General features: G+C 46.6%; 1 protein-coding gene across 1 annotated transcript in view; it reads left to right on the forward strand.

Annotated features, from left to right (window-relative positions):
* The window catches only part of LOC134909538 (mucin-4-like), a 278,478-nt gene that overhangs the window by 86,345 nt on the left and 168,777 nt on the right, over positions 1-23,356 (forward strand). The window contains exons 8-9 of the mRNA XM_063916527.1: positions 12,322-12,501; positions 22,710-22,850. Coding sequence (XP_063772597.1) covers positions 12,322-12,501; positions 22,710-22,850 — 321 coding nt within the window. The remainder of the gene's footprint in view (positions 1-12,321; positions 12,502-22,709; positions 22,851-23,356) is intronic.

A 23,356-nucleotide genomic window follows, 5' to 3' on the forward strand; every position in this document is an offset into this window, starting at 1 on the left:
CGTTAAGTATACTATCCATCCATACCTGTGGTGCATTTCAGTTGTGCGCAGTATATATAGTAGTAGGCCATTGCTATTGATACTGGCATATAATTCCACACATTAAAAAATGGAGAACAAAAATGTGGAGGTTAAAATAGGGAAAGATCAAGATCCACTTCCACCTCGTGCTGAAGCTGCTGCCACTAGTCATGGCCGAGACGATGAAATGCCATCAACGTCGTCTGCCAAGGCCGATGCCCAATGTCATAGTAGAGAGCATAAAAAATCCAAAAAACAAAAGTTCAGTAAAATGACCCAAAAATCAAAATTAAAAGCATCTGATGAGAAGCGTAAACTTGCCAATATGCCATTTACGACACGGAGTGGCAAGGAACAGCTGAGGCCCTGGCCTATGTTCATGGCTAGTGGTTCAGCTTCACATGAGGATGGAAGCACTCATCCTCTCGCTAGAAAACTGCAGTGCCACTCCTAGATGGGCCAGGTGTTTGTGTCGGCCACTTGGGTCGCTTAGCTTAGCCATCCAGCGACCTTGGTGGACCTCTTTTTTTCTTTGCATCATATGCTGTTTGGGGACTATTTTTAAAATCGCCCATCCTGTCTGACACTGCAGTGCCACTCCTAGATGGGCCAGGTGTTTGTGTCGGCCACTTGGGTCGCTTAGCTTAGTCACACAGCTACCTCATTGCGCCTCTTTTTTTCTTTGCATCATGTGCTGTTTGGGGACAATTTTTTTGAAGTGCCATCCTGTCTGACACTGCAGTGCCACTCCTAGATGGGCCAGGTGTTTGTGTCGGCCACTTGGGTCGCTTAGCTTAGTCACACAGCTACCTCATTGCGCCTCTTTTTTTTCTCTGCATCATGTGCTGTTTGGGGACTATTTTTTTGAAGTTCCATCCTGTCTGACACTGCAGTGCCACTCCTAGATGGGCCAGGTGTTTGTGTCGGCCACTTGTGTCGCTTAGCTTAGTCACACAGCGACCTTGGTGTGCCTCTTTTTTTCTTTGCATCATGTGCTGTTTGGGGACAATTTTTTTGAAGTGCCATCCTGTCTGACACTGCAGTGCCACTCCTAGATGGGCCAGGTGTTTGTGTCGGCCACTTGTGTCGCTTAGCTTAGCCATCCAGCGACCTCAGTGCAAATTTTAGGACTAAAAATAATATTGTGAGGTGTGAGGTGTTCAGAATAGACTGAAAATGAGTGTAAATTATGGTTATTGAGGTTAATAATACTATGGGATCAAAATGACCCCCAAATTCTATGATTTAAGCTGTTTTTGAGGGGTTTTTGTAAAAAAACACCCGAATCAAAAACACACCCGAATCCGACAAAAAATTTTCAGGGAGGTTTTGGCAAAACGCGTCCGAATCCAAAACACGGCCGCGGAACCGAATCCAAAACCAAAACCCGAAAAATTTCCGGTGCACATCTCTAGATTCTAGTATGTGATAATATTAAAGATATCCACATCACATATGGGTATTGTAATTTCTTCTGTATTTTATAAGGTTCCGGTATGAATGGTCGACCATGTTATGGTCGACAGTCATTAGGTCGACCACTATCGGTCGACATTGACATGGTCGGCATGGACACATGGTCGACACATGAAAATGGTCGATACATGAAAGGTCGACACATGCAAAGGTCAACATGATTTTTTTTTACTTTTTTTGTGTCGTTTTTTGCGTAAAGTGACTGGGAACCCCAATTAGTGCACGGCGTCCCCTCGCATGCTTCAGATTACCGTTCCAATCATAGTCCACGTGGATCGTAAAGTATGGAAAAGTTCCCCAAAAGAAAAAAAAGTTAAAAAACTCATGTCGGCCTTGTCATGTGTCGACCTTTCATGCGTCGACCATGAGTCAATGTTGACCAATAGTGGTCGACCTAATGACTGTCGGCCATAACATGGTCGACCATCTGAACGGATACCATTTTATAAGTCTATGAATAAAGTTTGAACATGTAATTTCTATTAAAGAAGATTTAATTTCTCTTGTGGAAGGGAAAGAGTGCTGCTACTAAAGTTGATTTACCTTTTCTCTTTTCAAAACTTGATTCTAGTAGCTGCCTACAATGGAATTGGTAATATGATAAGGTCAAAGAATTCAGCCATAACAGTAACAGTGAGTGGTATAATATATGCTGGAAGAAACCTTTACATGGGACAGTAGTGGTGCCGCCTCCTGTGCACTGCACCTTGGACAGTGCCACGATTTGCCTACACCTAGCTAAGGCCCGCCCCTCACTGACACTATCAAGATGACACTCGCAATGTGTTAGTTTTAAAACAAATATAAAATTCCTATTAGGATGTCACATGATATGCATACACATATACTGTTTTTCCTTGGTTTAAACAGTATATGTTTCCAAGCAACATATACTGTTTATACCTAAAGATGAACTGACCTCCTCTGGGAGCTTCAGATGGTGGCAATAGGGAGTCGGGGATAGAGATGAGCGGGTTCGGTTTCTCTGAATCCGAACCCGCCCGAACTTCATGTTTTTTTTCACGGGTCCGAGCGACTCGGATCTTCCCGCCTTGCTCGGTTAACCCGAGCGCGCCCGAACGTCATCATGACGCTGTCGGATTCTCGCGAGGCTCGGATTCTATCGCGAGACTCGGATTCTATATAAGGAGCCGCGCGTCGCCGCCATTTTCACACGTGCATTGAGATTGATAGGGAGAGGACGTGGCTGGCGTCCTCTCCATTTAGATTAGGGTTGAGAGAGAGAGAGAGAGATTGACCTGAGGCTGTGATACTGTAGAAGAGAGTGCAGAGTTTAGTGACTGACGACCACAGTGACCACCAGACAGTGCAGTTGTTTGTTTTATTTAATATATCCGTTCTCTGCCTGAAAAAAACGATACACACAGTGACTCAGTCACATACCATATCTGTGTGCACTGCTCAGCCCAGTGTGCTGCATCAATGTATATATATATCTGACTGTGCTCAGCTCACACAGCTTATAATTGTGGGGGAGACTGGGGAGCACTGCAGTGCCAGTTATAGGTTATAGCAGGAGCCAGGAGTACATAATATTATATTAAAATTAAACAGTGCACACTTTTGCTGCAGGAGTGCCACTGCCAGTGTGACTAGTGACCAGTGACCTGACCACCAGTATATATAATATTAGTAGTATACTATCTCTTTATCAACCAGTCTATATTAGCAGCAGACACAGTACAGTGCGGTAGTTCACGGCTGTGGCTACCTCTGTGTCGGCACTCGGCAGCCCGTCCATAATTGTATACTAGTATCCAATCCATCCATCTCCATTGTTTACCTGAGGTGCCTTTTAGTTGTGCCTATTAAAATATGGAGAACAAAAATGTTGAGGTTCCAAAATTAGGGAAAGATCAAGATCCACTTCCACCTCGTGCTGAAGCTGCTGCCACTAGTCATGGCCGAGACGATGAAATGCCAGCAACGTCGTCTGCCAAGGCCGATGCCCAATGTCATAGTAGAGAGCATGTAAAATCCAAAACACCAAATATCAGTAAAAAAAGGACTCCAAAACCTAAAATAAAATTGTCGGAGGAGAAGCGTAAACTTGCCAATATGCCATTTACCACACGGAGTGGCAAGGAACGGCTGAGGCCCTGGCCTATGTTCATGGCTAGTGGTTCAGCTTCACATGAGGATGGAAGCACTCAGCCTCTCGCTAGAAAAATGAAAAGACTAAAGCTGGCAAAAGCAGTAGCACCGCAAAGAACTGTGCGTTCTTCGAAATCCCAAATCCACAAGGAGAGTCCGACTCCAATTGTGTCGGTTGCGATGCCTGACCTTCCCAACACTGGACGTGAAGAGCATGCGCCTTCCACCATTTGCACGCCCCCTGCAAGTGATGGAAGGAGCACCCGCAGTCCAGTTCCTGATAGTCAGATTGAAGATGTCAGTGTTGAAGTACACCAGGATGAGGAGGATATGGGTGTTGCTGGCGCTGGGGAGGAAATTGACCAGGAGGATTCTGATGGTGAGGTGGTTTGTTTAAGTCAGGCACCCGGGGAGACACCTGTTGTCCGTGGTAGGAATATGGCCGTTGACATGCCTGGTGAAAATACCAAAAAAATCAGCTCTTCGGTGTGGAAGTATTTCACCAGAAATGCGGACAACAGGTGTCAAGCAGTGTGTTCCCTTTGTCAAGCTGTAATAAGAAGGGGTAAGGACGTTAACCACCTCGGAACATCCTCCCTTATACATCACCTGCAGCGCATTCATAATAAGTCAGTGACAAGTTCAAAAACTTTGGGTGACAGCGGAAGCAGTCCACTGACCAGTAAATCCCTTCCTCTTGTAACCAAGCTCACGCAAACCACCCCACCAACTCCCTCAGTGTCAATTTCCTCCTTCCCCAGGAATGCCAATAGTCCTGCAGGCAATGTCACTGGCAATTCTGACGAGTCCTCTCCTGCCTGGGATTCCTCCGATGCATCCTTGCGTGTAACGCCTACTGCTGCTGGCGCTGCTGTTGTTGCTGCTGGGAGTCGATGGTCATCCCAGAGGGGAAGTCGTAAGCCCACTTGTACTACTTCCAGTAAGCAATTGACTGTTCAACAGTCCTTTGCGAGGAAGATGAAATATCACAGCAGTCATCCTGCTGCAAAGCGGATAACTGAGGCCTTGACAACTATGTTGGTGTTAGACGTGCGTCCGGTATCCGCCGTTAGTTCACAGGGAACTAGACAATTTATTGAGGCAGTGTGCCCCCGTTACCAAATACCATCTAGGTTCCACTTCTCTAGGCAGGCGATACCGAGAATGTACACGGACGTCAGAAAAAGACTCACCAGTGTCCTAAAAAATGCAGTTGTACCCAATGTCCACTTAACCACGGACATGTGGACAAGTGGAGCAGGGCAGGGTCAGGACTATATGACTGTGACAGCCCACTGGGTAGATGTATGGACTCCCGCCGCAAGAACAGCAGCGGCGGCACCAGTAGCAGCATCTCGCAAACGCCAACTCTTTCCTAGGCAGGCTACGCTTTGTATCACCGCTTTCCAGAATACGCACACAGCTGAAAACCTCTTACGGCAACTGAGGAAGATCATCGCGGAATGGCTTACCCCAATTGGACTCTCCTGTGGATTTGTGGCATCGGACAACGCCAGCAATATTGTGTGTGCATTAAATATGGGCAAATTCCAGCACGTCCCATGTTTTGCACATACCTTGAATTTGGTGGTGCAGAATTTTTTAAAAAACGACAGGGGCGTGCAAGAGATGCTGTCGGTGGCCAGAAGAATTGCGGGACACTTTCGGCGTACAGGCACCACGTACAGAAGACTGGAGCACCACCAAAAACTACTGAACCTGCCCTGCCATCATCTGAAGCAAGAAGTGGTAACGAGGTGGAATTCAACCCTCTATATGCTTCAGAGGTTGGAGGAGCAGCAAAAGGCCATTCAAGCCTATACAATTGAGCACGATATAGTAGGTGGAATGCACCTGTCTCAAGCGCAGTGGAGAATGATTTCAACGTTGTGCAAGGTTCTGATGCCCTTTGAACTTGCCACACGTGAAGTCAGTTCAGACACTGCCAGCCTGAGTCAGGTCATTCCCCTCATCAGGCTTTTGCAGAAGAAGTTGGAGACATTGAAGGAGGAGCTAACACGGAGCGATTCCGCTAGGCATGTGGGACTTGTGGATGGAGCCCTTAATTCGCTTAACAAGGATTCACGGGTGGTCAATCTGTTGAAATCAGAGCACTACATTTTGGCCACCGTGCTCGATCCTAGATTTAAAGCCTACCTTGGATCTCTCTTTCCGGCAGACACAAGTCTGCTGGGGTTGAAAGACCTGCTGGTGACAAAATTGTCAAGTCAAGCGGAACGCGACCTGTCAACATCTCCTCCTTCACATTCTCCCGCAACTGGGGGTGCGAGGAAAAGGCTCAGAATTCCGAGCCCACCCGCTGGCGGTGATGCAGGGCAGTCTGGAGCGACTGCTGATGCTGACATCTGGTCCGGACTGAAGGACCTGACAACGATTACGGACATGTCGTCTACTGTCACTGCATATGATTCTCTCAACATTGATAGAATGGTGGAGGATTATATGAGTGACCGCATCCAAGTAGGCACGTCACACAGTCCGTACTTATACTGGCAGGAAAAAGAGGCAATTTGGAGGCCCTTGCACAAACTGGCTTTATTCTACCTAAGTTGCCCTCCCACAAGTGTGTACTCCGAAAGAGTGTTTAGTGCCGCCGCTCACCTTGTCAGCAATCGGCGTACGAGGTTACATCCAGAAAATGTGGAGAAGATGATGTTCATTAAAATGAATTATAATCAATTCCTCCGCGGAGACATTGACCAGCAGCAATTGCCTCCACAAAGTACACAGGGAGCTGAGATGGTGGATTCCAGTGGGGACGAATTGATAATCTGTGAGGAGGGGGATGTACACGGTGATATATCGGAGGGTGATGATGAGGTGGACATCTTGCCTCTGTAGAGCCAGTTTGTGCAAGGAGAGATTAATTGCTTCTTTTTTGGGGGGGGGTCCAAACCAACCCGTCATATCAGTCACAGTCGTGTGGCAGACCCTGTCACTGAAATGATGGGTTGGTTAAAGTGTGCATGTCCTGTTTTGTTTATACAACATAAGGGTGGGTGGGAGGGCCCAAGGACAATTCCATCTTGCACCTCTTTTTTCTTTTCTTTTTCTTTGCGTCATGTGCTGTTTGGGGAGGGTTTTTTGGAAGGGACATCCTGCGTGACACTGCAGTGCCACTCCTAGATGGGCCCGGTGTTTGTGTCGGCCACTAGGGTCGCTTATCTTACTCACACAGCTACCTCATTGCGCCTCTTTTTTTCTTTGCGTCATGTGCTGTTTGGGGAGGGTTTTTTGGAAGGGACATCCTGCGTGACACTGCAGTGACACTCCTAGATGGGCCCGGTGTTTGTGTCGGCCACTAGGGTCGCTTATCTTACTCACACAGCTACCTCATTGCGCCTCTTTTTTTCTTTGCGTCATGTGCTGTTTGGGGAGGGTTTTTTGGAAGGGACATCCTGCGTGACACTGCAGTGCCACTCCTAGATGGGCCCGGTGTTTGTGTCGGCCACTAGGGTCGCTAATCTTACTCACACAGCTACCTCATTGCGCCTCTTTTTTTCTTTGCGTCATGTGCTGTTTGGGGAGGGTTTTTTGGAAGGGCCATCCTGCGTGACACTGCAGTGCCACTCCTAGATGGGCCCGGTGTTTGTGTCGGCCACTAGGGTCGCTTATCTTACTCACACAGCGACCTCGGTGCAAATTTTAGGACTAAAAATAATATTGTGAGGTGTGAGGTATTCAGAATAGACTGAAAATGAGTGGAAATTATGGTTTTTGAGGTTAATAATACTTTGGGATCAAAATGACCGCCAAATTCTATGATTTAAGCTGTTTTTTAGGTTTTTTGGAAAAAAACACCCGAATCCAAAACACACCCGAATCCGACAAAAAAAATTCGGTGAGGTTTTGCCAAAACGCGGTCGAACCCAAAACACGGCCGCGGAACCGAACCCAAAACCAAAACACAAAACCCGAAAAATTTCCGGCGCTCATCTCTAGTCGGGGAGCGGGCCACCCGCTCAGACGTGTTTCCTCTGCTCCATGCTCCACACGGTAGTGACGACTGGAGAGCGTCCTGCCCCAGCAGGGCCGGATTAAGGTTTGAGGGGGTCCTTGGACAACAAACTTGTGGGGGCCCCTATTAACATAATTGTGTTCCAAAAAAAGTGTGTGTATGTGTGTATATATATATATATATACTGTATATATATATACACACACACTGTGGAATATATACATTTATTTACTTACTTTCATAGAGAAAGAAGTGGGTAGGGGGCAGGGATCAGAGAGAAGGGGGTTTGGGACAGCTCAAAGAACGGGTTTTGGGGCAGGGATCAAAGAGAAGGGGGTTTGGGACAGTACAGAGAAGGGGGGGGGTTGGGGCAGGGATCACAGTAAAGGGGGTTTGGGGTAGGGATCAGAGAGAAGGGGGTTTGGGACATCACAGAGAAGGGGGTTTGGGGCAGGGATCACAGAGAAGGGGGTTTGGGACAGCACAGAGAAGGGGGTTTGGGGCAGGGATCACAGAGAAGGGGGTTTGGGACAGCACAGAGAAGGGGGTTTGGGGCAGGGATCACAGAGAAGGGGGTTTGGGGCAGCACAGAGAAGGGGGTTTGGGGTAGGGATCAGAGAGAAGTGGGTTTGGGGTAGGGATCAGAGAGAAGTGGGTTTGGGACAGTACAGAGAAGGGGGTTTGGCGTAGGGATCAGAGAGAAGGGGGTTTGGGATGGCACAGAGAAGGGGGTTTGGGATAGGGATAACAGAGAAGGGGGTTTGGGGTAGGGATCAGAGAGAAGGGGGTTTGGGACAGTACGGAGAAGGGGGTTTTGGGCAGGGATCACAGAGAAGGGGGTTTGGGATGGCACAGAGAAGGGGGTTTGGGGTAGGGATCACAGAGAAGGGGGTTTGGGGCAAGTATCACAGAGAAGTGGGTTTGGTGTAGGGATCAGAGAGAAGGGAGCTTGGGACAGTACAGAGAAGGGGGTTTGGGGTAGGGATCAGAGAGAAGGGGGTTTTGGGCAGGGATCACAGACAGCCTTACTGTAATGGACACCCTGTCACAACTGAGGGCTGGTGCTGACCAGGGGAAGCCTCAGTTGTTGGAGCTGAGTTATATGTGAACCTGGGAGGCAGTACAGGGTTCTTAGACATGCAGATACATTAGGAACAAATGCCCGAAGGCGTGACCAAGACAACTTAGTAAAAGTTCAGAGGATTTATGTAAACACACTTCATCTGGTAAAACGACAGTTCAAAGCAGACAGTGATGCTCAGCAATAATGAATAATGGCATAACACATAGAATCACAGTTCCTTCGTAATAGCAATGGTTAGGATGCTGTTAGGGGTGATATGACACCGTACAGTCTTGGAAGACCTGGAGATGGTAGTTCTGAAAACTTACAGCAGTTGCTATAATGATGGTATGAGTAGGAATGGCCAGCAGATGACTGACTGGAAGCTGGAGATCCTGGTGTAATGTTGATTAGGGTGAGCACTCGTGAACTGTCAGGAATGCCGGGTGGAACCGGCCCAGGTGGTGATCTGTGAAATGGTGTCAGATACCAGTGTAATGGAAGCAGTAGCGGATCTTGCCACGGGCAAGCAGGACTTTTGCCCGGGGCGACGCCTTCTGGAGGGTGCCAGCGCCATCCGGAGGGCGCCGCACCATGGCAAGATCCGCTGCTGCTGTGCCCCCCGCTGCCCGCTCTGTCCCGCTGCCGCTGCCCGCTGTGAAGGGAAACTAGACGCTACGCGTCTAGTTTCCCTTCGTGGAGAGGACCTTTACTGTGCGGTGCGCGATGACGTCATCGCTCACCGCACATCATTTCAGCGGCGCTACTACTGTACAGGTGGCATAACTGACCATGCCCCCTGTATGAAGCCACGCAAAAAGCCCCTGAACCGGCCCTGAATGAAAGGTCAGATGCAGAAACACTGGTGATGCTAGGGATCGATAACAAAGCACCGATGGTGACTGGAGATCCATGTTAGAACACCGATGGTGATTTGAGATCGATGATGGAACACCGGTGGTGACTTGATATCGATGGTAGAACACCGATGATGATTTGAGATCGATGACAGAACACTGATGATGATTTGAGATCGATGACGGAACACCGATGATGATTTGGGATCGATGACGGAACACCGATGATGATTTGGGATCGACGTCGGAACACCGATGATGATTTAGGATCGACGACGGAACACTGATGATGATTTGGGATCGACGACGGAACACCGATGATGATTTGGGATCGATGACGGAACACCGATGATGATTTGGGATCGATGACAGAACACCGATGATGATTTGAGATTGATGACGGAACACCGATGATGACTGGCAGGGCTAGGCACCGCTGATAGCTGGAAACTGGAAGCCGACATGGAACCACTGCCAATAGCGGAATGCAATGTTAGAACACCGCAGAGTCAGGCTGCACCGCCAGATGGTAGCAGGTGCGGGTCTCTAGTGGAGCTGAAGTCAGGAGCTGGAATACCTGGAACGATAGCTGAATAACCACAAACAGGAGAGACTAGTAACACAGGGTTAGACAACCAAAGCACTGACATCTTTCCAGCCCAGGAACAGGATATTTATACCAGCTGGGAAGCAGGTATTGGCTGGGCAATTAAGCAGAGTCTAGAGTGCAGCTGCTGGATAATTAGACAGAGACCAGAGTGCAGCTGATAGGCTGAAAAGTAACATGTGATGAAAACAAACATGGCTGCGCCCATGTTTGAATTTGGAGGGAAAGACTGTTTGTAACTTGCATGTGAGTTTTAACCATGATGCTGCCAGAATCACAGTGAAGAGACTTGAGACAATGAGATGCAGCGTGCTGCACGCAGACAGTGCAGATGGAATCCAGGCTTGGAATGCTGGGACAGTCTCAGGAGGCATTTGGAAGGTAAATACTGATAAGGAATTACCCGGATCGTGACACACCCATCTTGTAGCCAACAGCGTTGATTCCCCACTCCAGCAGCCTGAGAGCGCCAGGAGTTGCGGTGTGCTGTGGACCTGTCCTCTAGATTCCTTGACTGGCTGCTGCAGCTGCTGGGGAGGGGGCGGGGACTATCAGGAGAACACGAGGCTGGAACGTAGGCAGCAAAATGCTGTCCTGCCCTCCGTTAATATAGTTTTTGTGGGGGCCCTCTGGTTGTGAGGGCCCAGCCTATAATCTGGCCCTGTGCCCCAGCACAGTTTGTACATATTGTAATGAGCGGCATGACACTCTGCTGCTCATTACATATGCACGAACACACAAGGAGAAGCTGTGTACACTTCAGGCAGCAGTGATACAGCGCTGCTGGCTCTATCGTGGCTAGAGCGCCCTCTGCGACTGAGCAGCGGATCTCCGTGGGATACCACGGGAGGGATTTACGGGCCACTTGGGACCTGTCTGGCCCTAGGCAACCACTGAGGTTGCCTAGCGGTAAATCTGCCTCTGCCCCCCAGGCAAACCAGCTCTGCACAGCAATCCTCCTGGCAAACAATTCCCCCCAACTTGTGTCCACATCACTACCCCCTCCCTGGCTACGCATGGAACCTCTTATCGGAGAGGATGCTCTATGCAGTCAGAGTCTGAGACAGCGCAGGCTGGGACGAACAGGCACAGGCTGGGACAGACACTCAGCACATGCAGTCCTGTGCATAAAATGGCCGCCGCAATAGAGGCACACCCACAAATCTCTGCTAGGCTTCTGGGGCTAAAGAGAATCTGCTTCCTCCCTCCCTGTAATCTGGTAGCCAGGCAGCAAAATCTAGCGGTCATGGCTACCTGCCGTATACCATGCACTTTCATGTAAATTGTTAATTTTAGCCACATGACATAACAAATGAGAATTTGTGCTGTAGGCTCCCGTTTTTTATAATAATTATAGAGCTGTAGAACCTGAACGTGTGGTCATTACTGTTGCAGCTCACTACCTACACATCTGCTCTTGGACCTTCTGAAGTGCTCATGTGTTTTTCCTCCTATCTGTTGTATAATATTTATAATTCTGGACCCAGCCACATAACCTTCAATGCCTCCTTATCTAATTACATCCCCTCTGTACAGTCCACACCACACATATTTTATCTTTCTTCACTTTCACACCCTCCTGACCCTTGACCAATATTGCTGGGTGACCATATCATACAGCCCATTAAGAACCTAGCAATCTGGTGGACCATTATGCAATAGGTAGCACCTATCCTTGTGTATCAACGCCTATTTCCCTATAGATTGTAAGCCTGCGAGCAAGGTCTTCCTACCTCTATGTCTGTCTGTTTTTACCCAGTGTTGTTCTATGACTGTTGTTCTAATTGTAAAGCGCAACGGAATATGCTGCACTATATAAGAAAAAGCTAATAAATAAATAAATAATATATGTCAGATCACACATGGCAGTCAGGCTGAAACTAGAAATTACTATACACAATGGCAGCATGTTAGGTAACCTAGTTGGTATTATGCATGCTTTATCCATGGGAGCACGTTGGTTAGTATTGCTGCTTCACAGTGTTGGATCAATGGGTCAGTTGACAGCTAGTGCACTGTGTGTAATTTCTATGTTATCCAAGTGTTTGCCTGGGTTTCATATTCATTTTTTTCTGTTAATGTCAAACATTTCATTTAGCCTCTTTCTTTAGTTCCTCTTTACCAGCTACGTAGCTTATATGGCCAAACTACCATTACCTTACATATATCTGTTATGCATCATTTTTTTTAAATTCTCTTCCAGACTTGAATGGACTTTGGATATATTCACTGAATAGCACAGTTTTGGACAACAGTCGTATGAAATGTCTCAACTGGTATAATGATCAGCCAAAACCCTCATCATGGAATCCTGGTTTATTGTCTTGTCCCTGTTTATATATGCAAGGAATCTCTGACTTTCGATATAGAGTGACAAAAGCAGGTAAAGAGATGGCATGATTGTGTGTTATATTTTCTTTTCATACACTGCACTGCATTTTATTCTGTTGTATTCATTTTAAAATGTTACTTCTGCACTTTTAAAACACGTGGTGTACAATGAATGGGCTTCTAAAATGATCTTACACTACTGAGATCCAGTGGAGGAAGTTGTGTTCTTCCTCTTCCACTTCCAATTCATCCTTTCTCTTACAGCTCTCAGTGGCAAACACAGGATTTCCATGGGGGGATTTCCAGAACTGGGTGGAGCCAAGCACGGGGGTGGGGACTGAGGTGACCCAGTATATGCTGGGTCCGTAAAACTAGTGTGTCTGTGTATATATATATATATATATATATATATATGTATATATACACACACACACATATACATATCTACACATATATATACCGTATATACACACACACACACATATATATATATATACCATAATAAACTTGCATTCATATATATATCTATATATACATACAGTACACGTATATATACACATGTGTATATATATATCATATGTGTGTGTGTTTATATGTATGTATTTACATGTGTATATATGTATGCACGTGGATATATATGTACTATAATTAAAATAAAGTAAACTTTCATTAAGCACTTACTGTACAAGTGGCACCAGGAAGACAGCAGGCTGCAGCGGACACTAGATAGCCATTAATAATACTCTGCTCTCAAAATGCAGAAACAAAAAAAAAAAATATTTTTTCTGGGTGCTCGGAAACCCCCCTGTGTGCGCCACTGGCTCTACACTATCTCTCTCCAAACAATCGTACTATCTTATAATTTCCTCCCAGTCCTCCAATCCCAGATGCCTATTTGTTACCTTCAACATCCTCCTCTGCACACTCTCCTTCCTTATGGTCTGCCCTCCACCCTGCCACACATTTCACATTTAAAAGTTATGCTATCCTCAAGAAAATCTCCTCCCTCCAGTGCAGGGTTGGTTGCAACTAAAGCGGGGAAACAAGCAGCTTAAGTTACCCCTGAAATGAAAACTTTTTAGAGAGACCTAAGTAGGGCTTACAAAAAACCCCACTGTTGCTTTATTGGAAACCTGTGTGTGGTGGATGACAGAGTAATACTGGAAATGACAAAACCTACGTATTGCAGAACCAAATGCCCTGGCAGCCACTGACTGCTTCTAGAAAACTACCTAGTGATAACACACACATTCAAATGTTTAACGACTTGTTCAAGTATTTTCATTCAAATTTTTCCCAAAAGCTATTTTATCTCTTTACTAGTCTTCCAAACACTAAGGGAATATTCACTTTATCTAAAGTTGCATTTACCTTACACTTAAGGAGCAGGTGCACTTTAAATTTCTTCAACTGGGTGTGCTGGCTCCTCCCCTCTATGCCCCCTCCCACAGGCAGTTTGGAAAAAAGTGCCCTCAGGAGAGGATGCACACTCTGGAGCTCCAGAGAGTTTTCTTCAGTTTCTTTTAAAACTTTTATTATTTTCGGTATGCTATCTGGGCAACAGCATACCTGCACCATGGGAGTTAAGTGGCGGGAAGGGGGGGGGAGGATGGTCACCGATCTTGTGAGGCGTCAGAGCTGCTTCCCCACTGCAGGACCACTGTCCTGAGTGGCTGTAACACCGCGGGGCACTGCGCCTTTGCGGTCACGATCGCAGCATGCAACACACACCTATCAGTAGCCTGAAGGGGACAACAGTGGTGAGTACAAACCGGGGGCCCCGCTAAGTGCGGCTGACATACAGGGGAGGCATACGGGACCCTCCTGGGGGGGACCCGCTATAGCCCCCTGGGTACACTGGCTAGCGGTGGCTTAAGCTGTTTGGGAGACATTGCCAGTATAAAACACACTGTAGCTCTGGCACCATTACAGGGGGCAGAGCTTCCTCAGAGCAGGACCAGTGACATTTTGGCGCCTTCCTCTGCTTACAGCTGCAGCAGCAGGCACACACAGCTCCTCCAGACAGGCAGAATATTGCTGGAAACTGGTACAGGGGTGTAGCAAAGGGGGAGAGACGCTACTGTACACAATCTGTGTCCTAAACAGGACAGAATACCAGTGTTATACTGTGATATATCAGCTTACAACCTCACTGGGGCTGTTTAGCTTGGGGTGTGCTGATCTCCTTTCTGTCTCCCTCTCACATACAGTAAAGGCAGACTTGCTATCATATTACTTGTCTGTGTGTATGGGTATGTAAGTGTTGTTACAGTGATCATAGTAAAACACCAATTATGCAGTGTCTGTCACACCAGATTCTCTTCTGCTACGTCTGGTTTGTTATCCTGTGAGCAATGTAGTCAGTCCTCACAGCTCAGTGAGGGGGCTGAGGGGGAGAGTCAAGAGCCTTCCTGGCTAGGTGCCATTAAAATTATGATGTCTGATATGTCATCTCAGCTCACTGCAAATGCTCAAAAAAACACAACAATTGCAGCAAGCTGTTGCAGATCTGGCTGCAAGGGCTGACCAGCACCCCATCCCTAATTCAGGTCCACAAAAACCTAGGTTACCTGCATTACTCTCTGATTCAGATGAGGAAATACTGGAGGAGGGGGAGGAATTGGAACCTATTACTGGGGATTCCCCTTCTACACAGGGTATTGAACCCCTCATTTTGGCTAAAAGGTATGTGTTAAAACTCCCTCTAGAGGACTCTGCGTCACAGCAGTTGTTTTTCTTCACACAGGACAAGCCCAGTGTCACTTTCCCGGATTCTGCAGAGTTAGATGACTTGTTTAAGATAGCCTGGAAAAATCCAGACAAAAAATACCAGGGGGTAATTTTACTAAGATGGGAGTTCTATTTATGATGGGATGTTGCCCATAGCAACCAATCAGATTCCAGGTATTTTCTTCTAGTAGGCGCTAGATAAATGAGAAGTAGAACCTGATTGGTTGCTATGGGCAACATCCCATCTTAAATAGAACTCCCATCTTAGTAAATTTACCCCCAAGTGTCAAAACGGTTTTTGCACACTTTCCCATTTGCTCCTGAAGGCAGAAAATTCTGGGAAGAACCCCCGGCTGTGGACGTATCAATCTTGCGCCTTTCCAAAAAGGCGGTACTGGCGGCTCCGGGCTCCTTCACTATGAAGGACCCTGGGGATAGGAAGATAGAGACTACACTAAAGTCTAGCTACACAGCAGCAGGTCTGTCTCAAAGGCCGGTCATAGCGGGTTGCTGGATGACTCATTCCATTCATTCCTGGGCTACTCAGATTCAGGAGGGCCTCTCGGGGGATATGCCCCTGGTCACTACAGTGACTCTCCGGAAACACATTCAGGACACTGCACGTGTCCTGTGTGACTCTCTCAAGGAGATAGGAAATATCAATGCTCCGACCACTGCTATGGCAGTGTCAGCATGCAGGGCCTTGTGGTTGCATCAGTGGATAGCGGATGCAGAATCCAAGCACAGTGTAGAATCTCTCCCCTTTTCAGGAGAATGGCTCTTTGGGGTAGAATTGGATACGTGGATTTCTAAAGTTACTGCGGGGAAATCCACGTCTCTCCCCTCTGGAGCCCCGCCGGCTAGGCGTTCCTATCCGGGGCCGTCTACCCAGTCCTTTCGGTCTAACAGGTTTAGATCTAGGGCCAGAGGTGCCTCCAACGCAGCTAGAGGCACCAGAGGTAAGACAAGAAAACCAGCGATCGCCAGTTCTCAGGAGAGCACCGGTACAGCTTCCACTAAGGCCTCAGCATGATGGTGCCCACCCACCCCGAGGGGATCTCGAGGTGGGAGCTTGGCTGCGTCACTTCAGCCACATCTGGGAAAGTTCCTGCCAGGATACCTAGGTCAGGGACATAATTTCCCAGGGCTACAAGCTGGAGTTCGACAGTGCTCCTCCCCAACGATTTTTTAAAATCAAGCTTACCAGCTTTGGAGGATACGCGTGTTACACTACAACAGGCCACCCTAAAATTGGTCCAGTCGCAAGTCATTGTTCCAGTGCCACTGCAACAACAGGGAAAGGGTTACTACTCCAACCTGTTCGTGGTTCCAAAACCGGACGGTTCGGTAAGGCCCATTTTGAATCTAAAATCCTTGAACCCTTACCTAAAGGTTTTAAAATTCAAGATGGAATCCTTGCGAGCTGTGATTGCGGGCCTGGAAGAAAGGGAGTTCATGGTCTCCCTGGATATAAAAGACGCCAATCTCCATATCCCTATCTGGCCTCCTCATCAGGCCTACCTGAGGTTTGCCCTGCTGAACGATCACTACCAGTTCCAGGCGCTACCCTTCGGCCTGTCCACGGCTCCAAGGGTGTTCACGAAGGTAATGGCGGAGATGATGTTCCAACTCCAAATCCAGGAGGTTAATGTTGACCCTTACCTGGACGATCTCTTGATAAAAGCAAGATCCAAGGAGCTTTTATTGCTCCATATAGACCGCACTATCCAGCTTCTGGCACACTATGGGTGGATCCTCAATTTACAGAAGTCCCACCTGGAGCCGACTCAGAGGATCCTGTTCCTGGGAATGTTGCTGAATACTGTGGCCCAAAAAGTGTGTCTCCCAGAGGGCAAGGCGAGAACACTACAGGAGATGGTTCGCATGGTTCTCCAGCCTACTCAGGTATCCATCCATCTTTGTATACGGTTGTTGGAGAAAATGGTTGCCTCATATGAGGCGATCCAGTATGGAAGGTTCCATGCCAGTACTTTCCAGTTGGATCTCCTGAGCAAGTGGTCCAGATCATATCTTCAGATGCACTGGATGATTCGGCTGTCACCTCAGGCCAGGATTTCTCTCCTGTGGTGGCTGCACTCCTCCAACCTACTGGAAGGCCAAAGTTTCGGGATTCAGGATTGGACCCTCCTCACGACGGATGCGAGTCTGCGATGATGGGGAGCTGTCACCCAGGGGGCTCAGTCCCAGGACAGGTGGTCGGCCTACGAAGCCCTCCTTCCAATCAACTTTCTGGAACTTCGGGCAATATATAATGCTCTGCTTCAGGCCTATGCTCAAGGATCATGCGATCCAGGTACAGTCGGCCAACACCACACCAGTGGCATACATCATTCGACAAGGAGGGACAAAAAGCAGGATGCGAGAAGTGTCAAGGATACTCCTCTGGGCAGAAAGAAATGCAAGAGCACTGTCCGCAATCTTCATTCCGGGAGTGGACAACTGGGAAGCTGACTTCCTGAGTCATCACGATATCCACCCGGGAGAGTGGGGGCTTCTCCATCAGGTGTTTCAGCAGATCATCGACCGGTGGGGTTGCCCACAAATAGACATGATGGCTTCTTGTCTCAACAAGAAGCTTCATTGGTACTGCTCACGAACCAGGTAGATGCCCTGACATCGCCGTGGCCTTACCAGCTGGTCTACCTGTTTCCTCCGATTCCATTGCTCCCAAAGGTGCATAAGCGAATCAGGAATCAAAAAGTCAAGGCAATTCTGATTGCCCCGGATTGGCCTCGGAGGGCTTGGTACGCGGATCTTCTGGACATGTCCGTTGAAGACCCTTGGCCTCTGCCACTAAGAAGAGATCTTCTTCAACAAGGACCGTTCGTCTACTCAGACTTACGGCGGCTTCGTTTGACAGCATGGAAGTTGAGCAGAACCTCCTAGCTCACAATGCCCTTTCCAAAAAGGTTATTGCTACCATGGTTCAGGCTAGGAAACCTGTGACGTCAAAACACTATCATCATATCTGGAGGAGATATGTGTGCAAGGAATGCATGTATCCACCTGCAGAGTTCCACTTGGGATGTTTCCTCCATTTCCTGCAGGCTGGTGTGGATAAGGGCTTACGTCTGGGTTCCATTAAGGTTCAGATTTCAGCCCTCTCAATTTTCTTCCAGGAGATATTGGCAGTATTGCCGGAAGTTCAGACCTTCTTGCAAGGGGTGCTTCACATTCAACCTCCTTTTGTGCCGCCCATGGCACCCTGGGATTTGAATATAGTGTTGGAATTTCTACAGTCCTCCTGGTTTGAACCTCTGATGACAGTAGAAGACAAGTACCTCATGTGGAAGACGGTGATGTTATTGGCCCTGGCTTCTGCTAGGTGTGTCTCAGAATTGGGGGCCTTATCTTGTAAAAGCCCTTACTTGGTCTTTTATAAGGATAGAGCGGAGCTCAGGACTAGGCAGCAGTTCCTGTTGAAGGTAGAAGGCACAACAAAGTGACCCCCTGGCGCTGATTGGTAATTAACAATTACTGCATATATATGTCTTATAGTATTTTTTGACCTTATAAACTTAATTTACTTATAAGAATCTAGAAGCAGCTCAACTGTAAATAAAGGGGGCTTCTCTACCTCCTTAACATAATACTCTTAGAAGAAAAAAAAAGGAAAAAACAGAAGCGCTAAGAGATTCCTTGTTAAAAGAATTTTTATTTTTTACAGCTATTGCTAGATAGCTCCTTAACTTACCTAGATATCTAATTATACATTAAAAATATTACTTTTTATATATTATAAAAAATCTGGCCAGTTTTATAAAACAACAATGACAAAACAATATTAACACATACACAATTGGATGCTCTTCTCCGTGCGGAGAGATGGACAGTTAAATACACATAGATCACACTGTTTCCTTCTGATATTAGCAGGTTAACCAGCCTCAGGAATGATACATAGTTGCTCATTCAGCTTGTGCTTAGAGCCTTTAGGATTTTGTAACTGTGTTAAAGATGGATTTTTAGTACACAGTTTCTTGCTCAGAGTGTTAACTATTATTCACAAGTCCACGCTCTTATAGATTGTGATACATCTTTGCTTTCAAATGTATTGAGCCATGTATACAGTCTCTGTAGCTGTTCCTTTCCACTTAAATAGTATAGATGATTTTAATACACAACAGTGATGAATAGGTTAGTTGTAAATTAGCATGTAAAGCCAAAATGTAAGCTTCATTCACGGCAGTATGGAGTTTTTACAGCTCAGCTGATGTTTTTAGAGCTGATACACAGCAACGACCACTTAATTGCTCATAAGTTGCGGTGATAGAAACTTTTACTGCACCTCCGCTGATATTATAGCATGGCCATGTTGTATAGAAATAGTTACCACACAGCCTCCTGGGTTAAAGTCCTTGTCGCTCCCGGCTCTGGTGCTCGAATACCTTTTCAAGAGCCTTATCCGGAGGTCTCTGGATATTTCCCAGCGTAGTGAGGCAAGTTCGTGGTATAGTTCTCTTAGGTAAGTAGAAACCAAACGATGAGACGCGTTTCTCCGCCTTTAAAACTCAGCGGCTTCCTCAGTCAGATATCTAGGTAAGTTAAGGAGCTATCTAGCAATAGCTGTAAAAAGTAAAAAATAAAAATTCTTTTAACAAGGAATCTATTAGCGCTTCTGTTTTTTCCTGTTGAAGGTAGTCTCTGCGTTCCACTTGAATCAACTTATTGTGGTTCCATCATGTTCTGGCACTTCTGCTCCTCCGGAGGCATTGGATGCTGTGCGAGCCTTGAAGATCTATGTCAAGCGAACGGCTCAGATCAGAAAGATGGATTCCTTTTTTGTGCTCTATGATGTGTGAAAAAGGGTTGCCCTGCTTCAAAGCAGTCCATTGCTCGTTGGCTTAGACTTACTATCCAACAGGCCTATGTGTCAGCAGCTGTACCTGTTCCTAAGTCTCTAAAGGCCCACTCTACAAGATCGGTGGGCTCTTCCTGGGCGGCTGCCTGTAGTCTCGGCCTTGCAACTATCCCGAGTTGCTATCTGGTCGGGGAAGAACACTTTTGTAAAGTTCTACAAGTTTGATACCCTGGCCAAAGAGGATACCCAGTTTGGGCAGGCGGTGCTGCAGAAGTCTCTGCATGCTCCTGCCTGTTCTAGAAGCTTTCGGACATCCCGATCATACTAAGTCTCCCCAATATCCCTTATGGATGCTAGAGAAAATAGGATTTTAATTACCTACCGGTAAATCCTTTTCTCATTGTCCATAAGGGATATTGGGCGCCCGCCTCAGTGCGTTGACTTTTCTGCAGGTTCTCTTTATATGGTTACCTGTTCAGCTGTTGCTGTTTTGTTGTTGCCAGCCGTTTCTGGTTGTTGTATGTTAGTGGTGTGCTGGTGTGTAAATTTCACCACTCATTGCACTCATTGTTGTTATGTTCCTTCTCTCAAGTATGTCCTTTCTCCTTCGGCCACTGTTTTACCTATAACTGCCTGTGGGATGGGGTATAGAGGGGAGGAGCTAGCACACCCAGTTGAAGAAATTTAAAGTGCACTGGCTCCTTTGAACCCCGTCTATACCCCATCATACTAAGTCTCCCCGATACCCGTTATGGACTACGAGAAAAGGATTTACCAGTAGGTAATTAAAATCCTATTATTTTGAGCTATATTGAGCTTAAATTGTAAGACCTGTAGGACATACATATTTTGCCTTCAAGAACCAGATGCTGGATTTGAAATTCATGATGACTGTTGTATCCTTGCTGCAAACACATCTATATGCAAAACTTAAGGTACAACCAGACACTTAGAACCAGTGGCATAACCAGAGACTTGGAGGCCCCTAGCAAACTCTCAAGGTGGGTCTCCTATTTGATTTCTATAAACCCTTAGGGTATACATGTTTTATCATATCCAAATAATTTCTATATCATGCATATTAGAAATATGGCAGAAAGATAGTGCCAAAGCTGTGTAAATGCATTGACTCTGCTACCCAACTGCTAATCCTTATTAGTGGCGTTTGCTGCAGCAGAGACAACACATAGCATAGGGTTGGGAGAAAGGCGGTTAAAACATATAAACATCTCAGGGGATGCTGGGAATGCCCCCAGAGTTATATTATCATTATTCTCTATGAGGCCACAACCCCTTTTTGGGGGCACACTTGCCTCTGCCGCACAGGGGGGCATATAGAGTGTGCACTGGGTGTCACCAGACCTAGTGATGCCTCTGCCGTGTACACAGAAATGAATTGCCAAATCATACATTCATACCGCATTCAGATCACAAATGCCGGATCCCACCCGGTAAGAGAAACGTGTTTTTACCGGGTGGGATCCGGCATTTGCTCTGCTATGGTGGCTTTCAGACCCGGCAATATACCGGGTCGGTTGCCATAGCAGCGGTGGGGCACAGCAGCAGCAGGGCGGGGTTGGAGGCGGCGCTGGGAGATGAGCTCATCTCCTGCGCCGCCTCTCCCTATGCTGTGAATGGGAACCGTGTCGCATCGACGCGGCTCCCATTCACACTGCACCTGACCCGGTATTTAACCCGGATATAATCCTTCTTTTATACTGGGTTGAATTACCGGGTCAGGCGACCCGCTAATTCCGGCAGAGTGCTTTCACATCGCACACTGACCTGTGTCGACACGGCAATATGCCGTGTCGATACCGGGTTATTTGTGCGATGTGAAAGGGGTATTAGTCTACAGTATTTTGTGACTGATTTCGGGGTGGGACCACTTCACCTTGTAATACCAAGACAGGTAATCCGGAATCCCAACAGACACTTTGGGTTTAATTCAAACCTGATCGCTCTTCTGCATATTTGCAGAGGTTTGCGATCGGATAGTCACCGCCCACACAGAATGAAAATCCACCCTATGTAAGTCTGTGTACACTGTGCGAAAAGCTTTCCAAACAACGGTCACCTGCAAATACGTTCGCAACTCACTCACCATCTAATGATTTTTCCAGTCTGTGCAGTCTGTGCGTAGCCCAGGACTTACTCCTACAGTGCAAAAGAGTCAGGCTGATCGGGCCAGAGCTGACGTCACACACCCTCCCTGAAAACGCTTGGGAGCGCTTGCGGTTTTCTTGACACTCCCAAAAAACAGCCAGTTACCACCCCCAAACGTCCGCTTCCTGTCAATTAGCCTGCGTTCGCCTAGCTATATAAAAAGACACAGGATTTTTCCACAGTTTGGCCTCGTGCCTGCGCATTACAATCTGTGCGCATGCGCAGTCATTCGATAATCGGCTGTCTTGTGAATTCGCACAACAGTGATCAGGTCTGTATTAGGCCCTTTATTATGTATCTGCCAAAATTATGCAGATACATAGATTAAGATTAATCGATATATCATGCATTTTAATTAGCACCCAAATTTTTTATGTTGGCTAGGTTTAAGGTAGCAGAAATCATAACAAACAGACAGCTCAAAATGCAGACATGTAAACAAGTGTGCAAAGATAATCATTGCTTATAAAGCAGGGCAAATTTATGCTTATCGTATTGTCCAATGTGTAGTCATTTTTTATCCTGCTACTTTTTACCGGCAGGTGAGTCAAGTAGTATCAGCCTGCTTCGTAGCACATTTCCTAATCAGGATAACGCCGGTGTGAGATGTCTGTATTACCGCAAGAATCAGTACCTAGATGGCTTCCAGGAACGACAATGGATGTTCTCCTCATCAGGCACTGGTAAGTAATATTGAATTAATAAATTCAATCCAGTAGATGTCCAGCATGTTTTAAGCATAACAATTACTTGCATATTATTGCAATATTAATACATGACATCTCTACAGCACTATGTGATCGTGCATTCAAGAAACATGTCATGTAATAGATTATGACACGCAATGGCCCATTGTGTGTCATAATCTATTACATGACATGTTTCTTGAATGCGCGATCACATGATTTTATGCTCTACTAAATGCAATTGTTGAAGATATACATTTCTACACACTTCACCACATATGGGTCCAAAGTGACCACTAAATCTCTCATCCAAATTTCTGAGGATAGATAGTAAATCCAATCCAGGGCCATACTGTATTTACCATGATTGTGGTCACTGTACAATTTTAACAAAACAAAAAATTAAACAGAGCTACCTTTCTTTTCTCTCTATTTGTGTGTCTGTACGTTTAAATCATTCGACCATAGTGGTAAAGAACTGGTGTTCTTAAAACAAGTCAAAA

Source organism: Pseudophryne corroboree, chromosome 4 (assembly GCF_028390025.1).
Source record: "Pseudophryne corroboree isolate aPseCor3 chromosome 4, aPseCor3.hap2, whole genome shotgun sequence".
NCBI classification, from domain to species: Eukaryota; Metazoa; Chordata; class Amphibia; order Anura; family Myobatrachidae; genus Pseudophryne; species Pseudophryne corroboree.